The 15,144-nt window shown below is 33.8% G+C and overlaps 1 protein-coding gene across 2 annotated transcripts in view; it reads left to right on the plus strand.

Annotated features, from left to right (window-relative positions):
* CHD1 (chromodomain helicase DNA binding protein 1) overlaps positions 1 to 15,144 on the plus strand; it is a 71,497-nt gene that overhangs the window by 45,938 nt on the left and 10,415 nt on the right. The window contains exons 21-32 of one of the 2 annotated variants that reach the window (XM_040622045.1): positions 484 to 580; positions 684 to 779; positions 2,928 to 3,104; positions 5,632 to 5,792; positions 7,110 to 7,151; positions 8,282 to 8,412; positions 9,330 to 9,468; positions 9,695 to 9,845; positions 11,004 to 11,126; positions 11,952 to 12,080; positions 12,539 to 12,802; positions 13,148 to 13,288. In XM_040622045.1, the coding sequence (XP_040477979.1) occupies positions 484 to 580; positions 684 to 779; positions 2,928 to 3,104; positions 5,632 to 5,792; positions 7,110 to 7,151; positions 8,282 to 8,412; positions 9,330 to 9,468; positions 9,695 to 9,845; positions 11,004 to 11,126; positions 11,952 to 12,080; positions 12,539 to 12,802; positions 13,148 to 13,288 (1,651 nt within the window). The remainder of the gene's footprint in view (positions 1 to 483; positions 581 to 683; positions 780 to 2,927; positions 3,105 to 5,631; positions 5,793 to 7,109; positions 7,152 to 8,281; positions 8,413 to 9,329; positions 9,469 to 9,694; positions 9,846 to 11,003; positions 11,127 to 11,951; positions 12,081 to 12,538; positions 12,803 to 13,147; positions 13,289 to 15,144) is intronic. The other variant, XM_040622046.1, reaches the window with a different exon arrangement.

The following is a 15,144-nucleotide window of genomic DNA, read 5'->3' on the forward strand; positions in this document are numbered from 1 at the left end:
AATTTTTTAATTTTTTAAAGCACTAGAGTAATTTTTAGTCAAAAGCATACATTCAGGGGCGCCTGGGTGGCGCAGTCGTTAATCGTCTGCCTTTGGCTCAGGGCGTGATCCCAACGTTCTGGGATCGAGCCCCACATCAGGCTCTTCTGGTAGGAGCCTCCTTCTTCCTCTCCCACTCCCCTTGCTTGTGTTCCCTCTCTCGCTGGCTGTCTCTCTATGTCAAATTAATAAAAATAAAATCTTTAAAAAAAAAAAAAGCATACATTCAGTACTGATTTTACCACTCAAGTTTTATAAATCTTGGGAGAAATTCCTTTAACTGACAAGTTTCAAGTTCTTAACAGTGAACTTATAATACTTCACCTAACTCTGTCATATAACTTATATAAAGTTGACTATATCAATAATGTATAAAAGTGCAATGTAAATATTAAATTGTTAACTGTTAGTATTAAGCATTTTTATTTGTTTTTCTTGACCCAGTTCTACTCCTTTCAATAAAGAAGAATTGTCAGCCATTTTAAAGTTTGGCGCTGAGGAACTTTTTAAGGAACCTGAAGGAGAAGAACAAGAGCCCCAGGTAAAAAAACTTGCCTCAAATGTCTTCTTTAAACTTAAAAGTATAAGGTATATTTACTTCAAAATATATGAAAGTATACTTAAGGATTTCTTTCTAATTACAGGAAATGGATATAGATGAAATCTTGAAGAGGGCTGAAACTCATGAAAATGAACCAGGCCCTTTAACTGTAGGAGATGAATTGCTTTCCCAGTTCAAGGTAGATTTTTCTTTCTTTTTAATTTTTCCTTCAAATTATCTAAATTGAGAGGGAGTGATTTTTTTTTTTGTCATTTCATGTTAATCTCTTTAAGCACAATGAGCATGATAATTTCTTAACATTTTTGTCTTAAAATTTGTTACGGTGTATGAAAATTTTTCTCCCTTATTATGACAAACCAGTAGCAACTTGTTTTGAAAAGGACCAAATCATTTGTGAATAGGTACATTTAGTGGAATGAGGAGGGCTGTTATTCTAATTAACATCTAAAGAAGCGCTTGGCAAATAGTACATCCTCAAATATTTGGGTAAATGAATGAACATGATCTCTTAGGACATTTCTATGGCAGAAGACTTTTAGCTAATGTTTGTTGGAGCAGTTTTTGACATTAGATTAAGTTAAGCATTATCACACCTAAGAAAACTCAAGTTAATCAGTCCATGTAAGCAATGAGCTCCTGTTAGTACTTATAAATATCCCTGGTTTGGTGAGGGCTAAAAGGTTGCAAGGAGTCCTAAAGCAACGTAACCTCATAGAGTAATTTGTATGCCAGTTGTTTAGTATAAAGAGGTAGGCTCCTCTATAGCCATTTTCCACGAACTGAGGTTTTAAGGAGAGCAGTTCAGTTTGTGTCATTTGTTCATTCAACAAGTATTTATTGAGCACCTGATGTGTGCCATGCACGGGGACACAGCAGTGAATAAAAACATTTATGATTTTCGTGGATCACTCTGGCTGCAATGTGGATATATACTGTAATGGAGCAAGAATTAAAAGTGGGGAGATTAGTTAGTGGACTGTTTCTTTAATCTTGAGGAGAAGTAAAGGTTTCTGGAACCGATACTTATTCTGGGTATGGTCTGATTAACTCTACATTATTATACTATTTGTTTTTAACTTGACTAATTGGAAGTTTGAAAAAATGTCACTGATAAGCTAAGTAAAGTAAATACAGATTACTTTTATACCACTGAGTTAATACTCCTATCTTGCTGGCTTTAGGGCTTTCATCACATTTAAAAAAATAGACACGGGGCACCTGGATGGCTGTCGGTTAAGCATCCGACTCTTGGTTTCCGTTTAGGTCCTGATCTCATGGGTCCTGGGATCGAGCCCCATGTAAGGCCCTGCACTCAGTAGGGAGTCGGCTTGAAGATTCTCTCCCTCTGCCCGCTCCATGCACGCACGCTTGCACTCTCTCAAATAAATAAATCTTTAAAATAAAAAAAACAAAGATACGAGAGAATGAACACTATTTGCAGTGTCATTTCTTTTTTTTTTTGAAGATTTTATTTATTTATTTGACAGAGATAGACACAGCCAGTGAGAGAGGGAACACAAGCAGGGGGAGTGGGAGAGGAAGAAGCAGGCTCATAACGGAGGAGCCTGATGTGGGACTCGATCCCAGAACGCTGGGATCATGCCCTGAGCTGAAGGCAGACGCTTAACCGCTGTGCCACCCAGGCGCCCCTGCAGTGTCATTTCTTAACACAGGATAAGCATAGGTTTTTTTTCATTCAGTTTTTTTAAGTTTTAATGTGCCACTGTTGGCAGTTAGCTTTAACGAATCCTTTCTGTATACCAGAGTCTTCATAGTTCCTTAAATGTATTATCTTATTTAATCTTGATAAACGTTAGTGAGCTCTTTCTATCCCTTTTTTTAAAGATAAAGAAACTAGGAACCTAAGTAAGGTTATCTGTGGACCTAGAGTTCTTTATGTCTTGTTAGTAACTCTTTGTACTACTTTTTATGATCATAAAAATAAGAATATTGGTTTGTTCTACAGCACTTTGTAGTTAATGGACTGGTGTGGTATTTTCTGCAGAAGATGATTAGCATGTTACTATAAGTTATTTTGTTCTCCCAGCTAATTTTGTTGAGCAGCAGGACAAAAGAGGGTTATTCTTAGAAGTCTTTTGGTTTATTCTACTTTGACCTAATAATAAATAATAAAGAACTAATAAAGAACTTAAATAGCTTAGCAGTCATTTTTGGTTTCATCCATAGTCATATTCATTATCCTGAGGATGTTTTAAGTTTTATTGTCTTATTATGGTATGTCACTTCCTCTCCCCTAAAGTACAAAATGTAGTTTAAAGATGAGGTTTTCTTTAATGCTTATTCTGTTAAAATTCTGGAATTTAAGGTTGCCAACTTTTCAAATATGGATGAGGATGACATTGAGTTGGAACCAGAAAGAAATTCAAAGAATTGGGAAGAAATAATTCCAGAAGATCAAAGAAGACGATTAGAAGAGGAAGAAAGACAAAAGGAACTTGAAGAAATTTATATGCTCCCAAGAATGAGAAACTGTGCAAAACAGGTGACCTTTTAAAATTTAAAAGATTATGTCTGTTGTTGTGAGGGTATTCATACCTGGACTCATCTGGTTTTGTTTATAAAGCGTACTGGCCCATAGTTTTCTTTTATAGTGTTTTCATCTGATTTAATAATTCTTGCCTCTTAAAATAAGTTGGAAAGTGTTCACCCCTCCTCTGCTTTTGAGAAGAGTTTGTATAGAATTGGTATTCTTCATTAAATGTTTGGCACTGTTTGTCAGGGAAACCATCTAGGCTTGGAGTTTTCTTTGTTAGAATATTTAAGTCTAATTTCCTTTATAAATATAGAACGATTCAGAATATTCCTTTTTTGAGTGAGTTTGATAGTTTGTTTCTTTCAAGGAATTTGTCCATTTATGTCTAAGTTGTTGAATTTTTATAGGCATAAAGTTACTCATAATATCTCCCCAAAAATCATCCATTTATTTTTCTGTTTCAAATTCATTGATTTCTGCTCTTTATTATCTTTTTGGCTTTGCTTTAACTTCCTCCCCTTTTTTTAGTGTCTTAAGATGTATTCTTAAGACAATTTAATCAAGACCTTTCTTTTATAATACTATCAGCGTTTAATGCTACAAGCTTCCCTCTAAGCACTGCCTTTTTTGAATCTTATAAATTTTGATACCTGTCGTGTTTTCATTTTCATTCATTCAGAGTATTTTCTAATTTGCCTTATGACGTACTCTTTGACCCGTAGGTATTTTTTGTTGGTTTGTTTTTGTTCTTTTTTGTTGTTATGAAATATGTTTAATTTCCAAATACTTGGGAGATATTCTGATTATCTTTGTTATTGATTTCTAGTTTAATTCGGTCATCATCAGCATGCCTTGTATGATGTGAATTTTTAAAAATCTATTGCTGTTTATTTTATGGCCCAAATGAAGAAAATAGGAGATTTTTAAATAATGGTAAGAGGGCCATGCCAGGCTACATCAGATCCTGCAACAAAAGGAAAGAAACTTCAATACTAGTTTTTTTTTGTTTGAATTAGCTTTTGTTTTTTAGAATATTGCATTGCAAGAATATTTGTCTTGATTACTGAGCTTTTTTGGTGCCTCTTAAATTTTGAGTCTGAGGCAAATAAGGGAATTGCTTAGTCGTTGTTCTGCTATCCTTTCCCCAGGGGTAGAGTGTTTTGTTTTCTTTTTCTTTTCCTACAACTATATTGTGTCTTCTCCCATCACTGTGGTGCGGTGCACTGTGGTGCGGTGTGGTGCCCTCAGTGCATTAAGAAAACTGCTCCCTTTCTCCAGGCCATCATCTGGAACGAAAGTTTTTTTCTGATCTTCTGCCCAGTCTTACTCATGAGCACCTGTTCAGAGTTTTGAGGAGTGTCGCAGAGGGGTGCAGGTTCTGTTCTCCATCCCTTCTGTTTCCAGGGACCCTGTACTCTCATAGTCACCCAAACGAAGCCCTTAGCAAATTTTAGCTAACTTTTTTTGCCTGCTTATTTGTTATTTGGTGTCTACAACTCATGCTTTTCACAGGTGAGCCAGTGTTCAAGTTCCATATTACAAGCTCTGCTGTATTTCCTTATACTTTAGACTATTAGATTGCCTTGTGATTTTGACATGTGTAAGAGAAGTTAGGATTTTGTAGATGAGATTTGTTGGGGTTGGGACATCCTATCAATAGGCAGAAATGGAGCCAAATAATGTGTTTGGTCTGAAAGTGACCATGTATGTAGTTTCTTGTTAGTGTTTATTTCTGCCAACCCCATAATGATTTCCTTTCATAGTACGCGGGAAAGGCAGCATTATATTACTTCTTGTGAAGGGATGAGAGGAGGTTACAATGAGTAAGAACTGAATACTGTCTTTGACTTTCGTTTCAGCATATTAGGGGTTCAGAAAATGCACTTTGACTTTGGAAAAATTCCAGAGACTTATAGAAAATATGTTTTGATATTTCTGTTAAATAATGGGTGTTATAAATAAATATTGTTGCTTTAATTCTCATTTAAAATAATTTACTGTTGAGGTTGTTTAATTCTATGTTTATGCTGTTTGATTAATTGCTTGTTAATAATTTTTCTCATTTTTACAAAAGGACAATTTTGGGGGCACCTAGGTGGCTCAGTTGGTTAAGTGTCCGACTCTTGGTTTCTGCTTAAGTCATGATCTCAGGGATCGTGAAATCCAGCATCAGGCCCTGTGCTCAGCGGAGAATCTGCTGGAGATTCTCTTTCTCCCTCTCCCTCTGCCTCTCCCCTCCTCACAAACGTGCATTCCTTCTCTAAGTAAATCTTTAAAAAAAAGACAATTTTGTGTTTTCCTTCTGATTTATAAGAATGTTTTTAAAAATGTTAGGGCCGTTAATAACTCTGTCATTAACCTGCTATGTTTTTCTATGTTTTGTTTGCTTTTTAATATTATTTATGGAAAGTTTTTTGATAGACATTTGAATTTGTTAATTTTCTCAATCTTTTCTTTTGGAATGTTTTCTTTGCACTTAACAGTTAGAAGCCTTCGTTAGTCTAAGGTTGGATAAATTTTTGTTTTCCAATTCCAGATTAGTTTTAATGGAAGTGAAGGGAGGCGCAGTAGAAGTAGGAGATATTCTGGATCTGATAGTGACTCGATCTCAGAAAGGAAAAGGCCAAAGAAACGTGGAAGACCACGGACTATTCCTCGAGAGAATATCAAAGGATTTAGTGACGCAGAAATTCGGCGGTAAGATGACATAAGACTATTTTTCTTCAACTTGATTTTATTAGAAGGTGAAATTAAAATATACAAATCCCATAATTTTCAAAGATTAAAATAAAAGTTTTAGAGGAGGCAAATATATAATAATTGTGTAGGGATTGGATGGTTCTGCTTTTGGGTCTTCATTATAGCTATGAAAAATAAAGTTTGGTATCTAATCTCTGCATGTTATTTATTGTTAGTCTACTTAGACTGCTAAATTTTTTTGGTTTTATTAATGTGGTTCAGAATAGTGGCCCTTTTGAATAATGAATGTATATTTTAGTACATTAGATTTATTTATTAAAATTTCTCCCTACATTAATGACTCCCAAGATTACTATTTTTATGTAGGAATACGTTAGTTCCATATTTTTGTAGTTTTTTAATACTGAGGAGATTTGCTTTTTGAAAGTAACATTGATAAAGCATTTCTGGTATGTCCAAGTAGGAATTGAGGTAAGATAGCCATGTAGGATAAATCATAGTTTTCTTTCAAAATATGTTTGTTTCTTTATACACATTTATATATAAGGGGAATGGGATAACAGCCTACTTTTGTTTATGTAATATTTTTGCTTATGAAATTTGTAAAAAGGTTTGCTCATTGTTATATTTTGAGAGTTTGTTGTTTTTTTCAAGCCATTGTAACTCTTTTCTTTTAAATCATAGACCTGACCGATAAAGTTCTTCCTCATTCTTTCTGCCAGAAAACTAAATATATTGTTAGATTTTATTAAGGGTACTTTTATGACCACCTGATTTGCTGGACTTTCTGTCTTTAGTTGAAGAACATTTCAGCTTCTGCTTTTCCTGGATATTTTCCCTCATCCATCAACCACTTGGATAGCTTTGTTCTTAAGTAAATTTTTATTTTCCATTGTTGGTATTATACCATACATCTGAAATAAAGCTATTATTCAGTGAACTTTATTGGTACTTGGAATGTGAGGAGGTGTAGTATGATTGATTGATAATTCTGGACACACTTCCTGTGGTAGCCTTGAACTTGTCTTGTGAAAATAATAAAGTAATTTCTCAAATAAAATTTAGCTTCTATTGTTTTATTTATATTGGTTTCTAAACATCATCCTGGGTATTAAAATATGTCTTGTCTTACTTGGTATATCTTAATGTTTTAACATTTTTGTCGTTAGCATGGTTTATTCATTTGTGTTAGTAGTAAGAGTGCCTTGAATTGATTTTTGCACTAACAACTGTTTTCTTATCTATATATTTATAAATCTATTTTTTAATAAAGAGTGAAGCCCACATTTAAACCAAATAATTATTTTCTGTTAGGTTTATCAAGAGTTACAAGAAATTTGGTGGCCCTCTGGAAAGGTAAATAACGTTTGTCATTCTCATGGAATTACAGAATGTATGTTACATGCTGGCAGCTTTATATATATATATACTGCTATTGGGTTTAGCTACTTTGTTAAATTTGCTTTAAAAATCATTTACAGAGTCTGTAGAAAGCAAATTTCAAGTAGATTTTTTAAAAAGTTTTCATATTCTTAATTCTTTCTAGACCCTCAAATTTTATCTACAAATGAAGTTTTCTATAAGATACATATGTCTGTAAAATACTCAGCATTTTTACAGTTGTACTTTTCGAAGGCTTTTATCCCATCTTTTTCTTTTTTTTTTTATCCCATCTTTTTCATCACAAACTCATAAATAGCAGATTTATCCTTTAGAGAAGGTGAGTTGCTAGCTTAGTCTTTTGACTTAAAGACCAGTTCTGTTTTCCCTTACTAGGGAAATTTTCTTAAGTTTCCCTAATTATAGTTCTTTTTATATGAACTATTAAAATTCGGATTATCAGGACAGGTGTGTGTGTGTGTGTGTGTGTGTGTGTGTGTGTGTGTGTGTTTAAGTTAATGGTTAATCTCAGTAATTGTTGGTGATTTGAATATTCTTTGTCCTTTGTTGCGGCAAGCCCAATGTCTGAATATACAGTGGCAAAGACTCAGATTGGCTCAATTCTATTTTTGCTCTCTGAAACTCTCTTAAAGATATTTTCTGTTTTATTTTGAATATTTAGAGTTACTGTACTGTATCGAAAAAAATCCACATGTAACTGGACCTGTCCAGTTCAAACCTGTGTTCAAGAGTCATCTATATTACAATGCTTAACCACTTTAGAATTTAAGATTTGATCGGGTTATGAAAAGCTTTTATAGAATTATTACAAAATCTTCAAGTTGGAATATACCATTTTTTTCTATAAAATTGGTTAACTTTATTATTCTTGAATATATAAATGAATTATTTTCCCTGCCAAATTTTTTAACATTTTTTAAACTCCTTTTTTTTTTATGTATCTTGTGGCAGCTATGTGAACTAGACTTTGTAGGGTATGTAGAGTGACTTTTGTAGAGCTTGAGGTAGAGTGAAACTTACTCTGTCTTAAATGGCACCACTTTATTCTGCATATTTACCTGATAATTGTATTATTTCATTAACAGATTAGATGCAATTGCTCGGGATGCTGAATTAGTTGATAAGTCAGAGACAGACCTCAGACGACTAGGAGAATTGGTGCATAATGGTTGCATTAAAGCTTTAAAAGATAATTCTTCAGGAACAGAACGAACAGGTAATATTAAAGCAAGAGTGATTTAAAGAGAGGTAAATGGAAGTTTCAGATAATGCTTTTATTGAGTTAGGAGGGTATTGTATCATAGCTACCTATTCATCACTCTTAAAAGACAGTTTAAAAAACAAAGCAGGACCATTCCTGGGTAACAGAATTGTTTTCTTGAAAGCAGTAGAGTCTTTCTGTCTGGTATATTCTAGCTAGTTGGTAACATCAGAAGTTACTGTATTTTTAAGTATCGATGGCTGGGAAAAGATAGTTTACTTATGTGATACTGGCTTTGGGCATAGTTACTTTGTTATGCTTATTTTGTAATTTATCTACCTAAATGAAAATATTTAGTAGTTAAGATTTAGTAATAAGGTATACTGAAAAAATTAACGCTAGAACACTCATTTAGAAGGTGACAGGATTGGGGTGCCTGGGTGGCACAGCGGTTAAGCGTCTGCCTTCGGCTCAGAGCGTGATCCCGGCGTTAGGGATCTAGCCCCACATCAGGCTCCTCCGCTATGAGCCTGCTTCTTCCTCTCCCACTCCCCCTGCTTGTGTTCCCTCTCTTGCTGGCTCTCTCTCTCTGTCGAATAAATAGATAAAATCTTAAAAAAAAAAAAAAAAGGTGACAGGATTAATAGATGTATCTTGTGCAATTAAGAAAACAATTATGGAAATGCTTTCTGTGAAATGCTTTCTGTGAATCCACATCTGCTATATTATAATCTCTATAGTCCGTACTGAAAAACCTTGTAGTGAAATTTAAGGTTCACCAGCAAGTGCTACCCCCCCAATAATATAAACAGGTAATACTTACGAATATAGCTAACCAAGTAATGCTTATTAATACAAGTAATAGCATATCTTGCTTTGTATTTTGTAGAATTGTGTATTTCATTTTTTTTTATGTCTTGAAAAAAATTAAGGTGGTAGACTTGGAAAAGTGAAAGGTCCAACATTCCGAATATCAGGAGTACAGGTGAATGCCAAGCTTGTCATCTCCCATGAAGAAGAATTAATACCATTGCACAAATCCATTCCTTCAGATCCAGAAGAAAGAAAGCAGTGAGTTGTTTACTTTATCCATTGTAAATTATTTGTTGTTATTCAGTAATTTGGATATGTATGTACGTAATAAAAATGTCTTTTGTGTCATTGGCTAGTGTGAAATGTTTCTAAAAATAAAATAGGGTATGGTATCTTGAAGTTCCAATAACTCAAATATGTTCTTCAAAATTAATTTTTAATATGACAGTTATAAACTTGACAGTGGTTATTAACTTTAATACAGGTATACTATCCCATGCCACACAAAGGCAGCTCATTTTGATATAGACTGGGGCAAAGAAGATGATTCCAATTTGTTAATTGGTATCTACGAATATGGATATGGAAGCTGGGAAATGATTAAAATGGATCCTGACCTCAGTTTAACACACAAGGTATTAAATATTTCTTGCTTCTGTTGACTACTGATGTTGAACTAGATTTTTGCTTTTAAATTATGTTAGAACTCGATTGATAGGAAACCAAGGCTCTAACTAGCTGTATGACCTTGGCTTCTTGGTTTTCATGAAGGGGTTGAATTTAAATGATCTCTGAGATTTTACTGTACCTCTGAAATTATATTTTTACTATTAAGGCGTAAGTGTATTTTTCTTCATATTACTACATTTAAAGTAAAGTTCTCATTCTGTCATATTATTCAAGAGCAAAATATTTTTTTTTAATTATCAAACAATGTTTAGGGGTTTTAGTGATTTGATACTACCACAACTGAAATCATTTCTTTGTCTAGACTGGAAGACACTGGAAGGCATTGCTTTATTATCATTTAAGTTTTTTTATATTTTACTTCTTCACAGTCACTTTTGATATTGGTGTTGTGTCATTCACTACTTATGAAGCCAAACTTGAATAGCTTAATTTCCCACTGTAAAAATATCTTCAGAGTGCATGCTTTGGGTCACCTGAATAGCTGATACATTGTATTTGAGGAATTTTTGTATACTTTGTAGTTAAATATACTGTTACTGAGAAAGGAAAGAAATCTAAGAGTACTGTAATGTTTAATAACACTAGATGCTAAATATATGTGTATATTTGAAAGAAATTTGTAACCTCATACTTTGTATTATTATTTTGAATGGAGGGATTTTTTTTTTCATGTATATATTTAGAACTCATTACCAGGCAAATGAAATCCTTGCTGTGGTGTAGGTATAAAAAATATTATTTGCGGGGTGCCTGGGTGGCACAGCGGTTAAGCGCCTGCCTTCGGCTCAGGGCGTGATCCCGGCGTTACGGGATCGAGCCCCACATCGGGCTCCTCCGCTGTGAGCCTGCTTCTTCCTCTCCCACTCCCCCTGCTTGTGTTCCCTCTCTCACTGGCTGTCTCTATCTCTGTCAAATAAATAAATAAAATCTTTTAAAAAAAAAAAATATTATTTGCATTCTTGGTTGTTTATTCCTACAAATTTTAACAATTGTAACTTGCCAGTAAATTATATGTATTTCTTTAAATGAATAAGCCTTTTATAGGCAATAAATTTCTCATATTATTTATTAAAGATAACCTGAAAAAATTAATTTCTTTTCAGATTCTTCCAGATGATCCTGATAAAAAACCACAAGCAAAGCAGTTGCAGACACGCGCAGACTACCTCATCAAATTACTTAGTAGAGATCTTGCAAAAAAAGAAGCTCAGAGACTTTCTGGTGCAGTAAGTTAAAATTCAGATGCTTAAAGAGCAATTTACTTTTCAGTAAGATAAATTTAGTTTACTGATAACCCTAGACATCTGAGGCTAACATGACCTTATAAGTGTGTTTTTCTGTAACTTGGTAACTTTAACTTGCATATGGTGACACTTTGCCTTAAGTTATTTCGCATTCCTGTTAAAACTGGTAAGTCCTATCTTTCAGAAGTGGGATCCTGTTTGTTTGGGTTTTTTTCCTAGTGTTTGCATAGGTACTGGGGGCAACTTGTTTAGAGTGGTGTACTTTTTAAGAAGTCAATCCTCTATTTCTGTTTTATTTGGTGGTATTGGAGAGCTGAAGGTGCAGTGTAAAGATCACTGAGCTTATTTATGAGGGGGGTCCAAAAAAGTAGGAACAATATGGTGAAGAAGAGGTGATTAGAAACTAACAGCCTTTAACCATTTGCATTATAACCACAATGTCAGTAACTACCTATGTACCAATAAAAATATTTCTAATGCTATCTCTGGTAGGACCAAATTTAGTTTAAGATAATAGTAATTTAGGAAGGTGAAAAACCTTCCTTCTGTTTCTTTCAGCTTCCACTTTTCTCTAATCCTTTTTTAAAAAAATAATTATAGTTAATATCTGTTATTCATAATAGTACTTGATTCATTAAGTTATATCACTTTTGTTGACTTTCTAAGATTGGTGTAGCTTACTTATTACCATTAGACTAAGGGTTGCATAGGAATATGTGTTCTTTTAGCTTTTTAGATTTAGTATTTAAGAAGTTTTTTTTTGGCTGAATCTGTGGAGTTGGTTAGAATAAAAATAATTATTTTTAGGGAGGGTCAAAGAGGAGAAAAGCAAGAGCTAAGAAGAATAAAGCAATGAAGTCTATAAAAGTGAAAGAAGAAATAAAGAGTGACTCCTCGCCCCTGCCTTCAGAGAAGTCTGATGAAGATGATGACAAGGTAAGAATGTGTTTTAGAAAAACAGACTTTTATATTAGAAAGGGACATAGGATGTTTTAGTACACTTGACATTTAAAATTTGAACTAAGACCTGAAATTTTATTTTTCAGTACTGAAATTCCTTTTTTTGTAGTTCATCAAATAGTCTCATGTATGGGACAGAATTCTGCCCATCTAATAGAATATCACTAAGAGGAATAGAGCAAAGGTCCTTCCTTTTCAAACATTTGCCATTTAAATGAGGTTCTGTTTCCTTTAATTTTATCTTGAATTTTGAATGGGACTGGCTTACTTTAGTTTTTATAGGAAGGTGAACATTGCATGTATCATTATTAATGGGATTCTGGGTTATTTCTTTCTGAATCCACATACATGCAATCCATAGTCGTGCAAAGAAAAGAAATTAGTCTTTGTCAAGATTTGGTTAGTAATACATTGGCCGTACTTGCACTTTTCAGGATGAGATCACTTCTGTGAAACATCCAAATAAAAAAATTAAAACAGAAAGAGACAGTGAAGAAAGACCTGAGCCAGATGTTTTTATAAAGAAGGAATCAGAAGAAAAGAGGGAAGCAAAAGAAAAAGAGAATAAAAGAGAACTTAAAAGGGAGATAAAAGAAAAAGAGGATAAGAAAGATATAAAGGAAAAAGATTTTAAAGAGAAAAGAGAAAACAAAGTAAAAGAAGCTATACAGAAAGAAAAAGACATAAAGGAAGAAAAGGTATGCAAATCATAATGTAACACTTAGAAAGTGACACAATCAGCATATTTACATTTTAGGAAAATAAATTGCCTATCAGTCTGAATAACTGAGTTCTTTAAAAATACATGTGGGTATCTAGAAAAGGAGAAAAATAGGTTTGAATCTTTTTTTTTTTTTAATGCTTTACGTATAGGGTAACATTACAGAGTAGATTTAGTTTTGGTTTCCTAGAAAGATAAAACAGTATGGAATGTGAACAAACCATTGTAGAATAAAGTGAGACATTAATTGTTTTCTGGAAGTGTTCATCGTTTCACCTTTGTTTTTGTTGGATTTTTGTTTTTATTTTCTTTTTTTCTTTAGTTGAGCGAATCCAAGTCTGATAGCAAGGAAAGATCCAAGAAATCTTCAGTGTCAGATGCTCCAGTTCATATAACCGCAAGTGGTGAACCAGTTCCCATATCTGAAGAATCTGAAGAGCTAGATCAGAAGACGTTCAGCATTGTAAGTAGTAGACTTGCTGGTTATTAGTAAGAATTCATACAATATTTTAATTGACAATTTTATCTTTTAGAGCTTTTAATTTAGAAGTGTATTTGAATTGGGTAGTACTGCAGTTCAGGTTGATAAAGGCAATAGATTTAAATTTTGAAAGTTATCTTAAATTTAGAATTAACTTGGAAAAACTTTTTAATAAATTAAAGACTTTAAGGAGAGGCATTTAGGGACTACTTGGAGCAAACATTTTTCCCTTCAGCTTTAGAATTGTAAACTTCTCTGTTCCTGAACCTTTTATCTATGTAACATTGCTTCTTATCTACTGTGAAGGACTAGCTTTTTTTCCAGTCTTTTGTAGACCAGTACAGAAAGTACAATAAAAACAAAGAGTGAAAATATTTCATTAGAAAAGTGTAAATAAGGGGAAAAAGTGTAAAATGTAAGCCCCGTTATATTACTAGATTCAGTAGACATAAAATTGCACTGTCAAATTGATATAAGGGTTTCTAAAATTTCTGTACCTTTTCCCCCTTGTGGACTAGTGTGGGTTCATAGGCCACTTTAAGTAACACTGGTCTAAAAAATAATGGTTTTACATGCTGTCATCCTTTTATGTTCATCGAAGTCAGGGAGTATCTATCTTGGCCTTTTTTCAAATGAGTTATTTACTGGATATAATCAGGAACCCAAAATAGTCTCAACTGTGAAATTAATTGTGATACAAATTTTGAGGAAAACTTTATAGTGAAGTTGCAGTGTGGGGAAGCAGTTATGTATAGCAATTGAATGTACTGGCTCTGGAGCCAGAGTGCTGCTGTTAGGAAAGTAAGTATGATGATCAGAAGAGTTGACACATGGAAAGTTTTCAGCTAGTGCTTGCTCTAAAGACTGGTAGTGGTTGCGGTGGATGTTGTTATTGAATATAGACATGCCAGCAGATTGATTTTGATAAAGGACTAAAAAATCCAGATGCTGAGCAAAATCAGGAAGGAGTAGTAATGTTATTAGAGAAAAAAGACTGAATGATATGAGACAGGTACCAGTTATTCTTCAAAAAGAGATATGTCATTATTGGTAGCACCTAAAGGGAAAATTTATAGTCTGATATAAATGTATCTTATTTATATACAGTTACAGTGTGCACAAATACATGTAAATATATATATTCATATAAGAATATTTCCTCTTGGGGGCGCCTAGGTGGCTCAGTTGGTTAAGTTTGGACTCTTGATTTGGCTCAGGTCATGATCTCAGGGTCGTGAGATAGAGCTGCGCGTTGGGCTCTACACTGAGCATGGAGCCTGCTTAAGATTCTTTCCCTCTCCCTCCCCCTCTGCCTCTCCCTTGCACACGTGCACGCACGCTCTCTCTCCAAAAAGATACATAAAATCTTTAAAAAAAATTTCCTCTTTATAATCTCTAGACTCTGAATCTTTTTGCTGTTTGGGTTTGTAATGTTAAGTCAGTTTTATTGCTAGTATTAATCAAATGCTATACTTGAAAGATGGAAACTTTCACTTCTAAAATCATGTTTTTGTTTTACCTCCTACACCATTCTAGATACCCAGGTTACGTTCTTGTCCCATTTTCTTCTACTTCATACCCTAACTAGAGAATGTTGATCTATGAACCCATTTATTCGTTCCTGCTAATTCCATGGCATGCCCTAATAATAGCTTCAAATATTTTTCATGCTCTTTAAGTATAATAGTTCCTGCCGCAGTTTTTTTTTCCTCCTTCTCACTTTTGGCTGTTTACATCCCTCCAATCCCTAAGAATGTTGGGGACAGTCAGAATAAGCTACAGTCTTGTTCCCGTCTTCCATCTTATTTACTTGAACATGTCTCTGGACTTTTCATTTT

The sequence above is a fragment of the Ursus maritimus genome, unplaced genomic scaffold, assembly GCF_017311325.1.
Source record: "Ursus maritimus isolate PB19 unplaced genomic scaffold, ASM1731132v1 scaffold_5, whole genome shotgun sequence".
Lineage (NCBI taxonomy): Eukaryota > Metazoa > Chordata > Mammalia > Carnivora > Ursidae > Ursus > Ursus maritimus.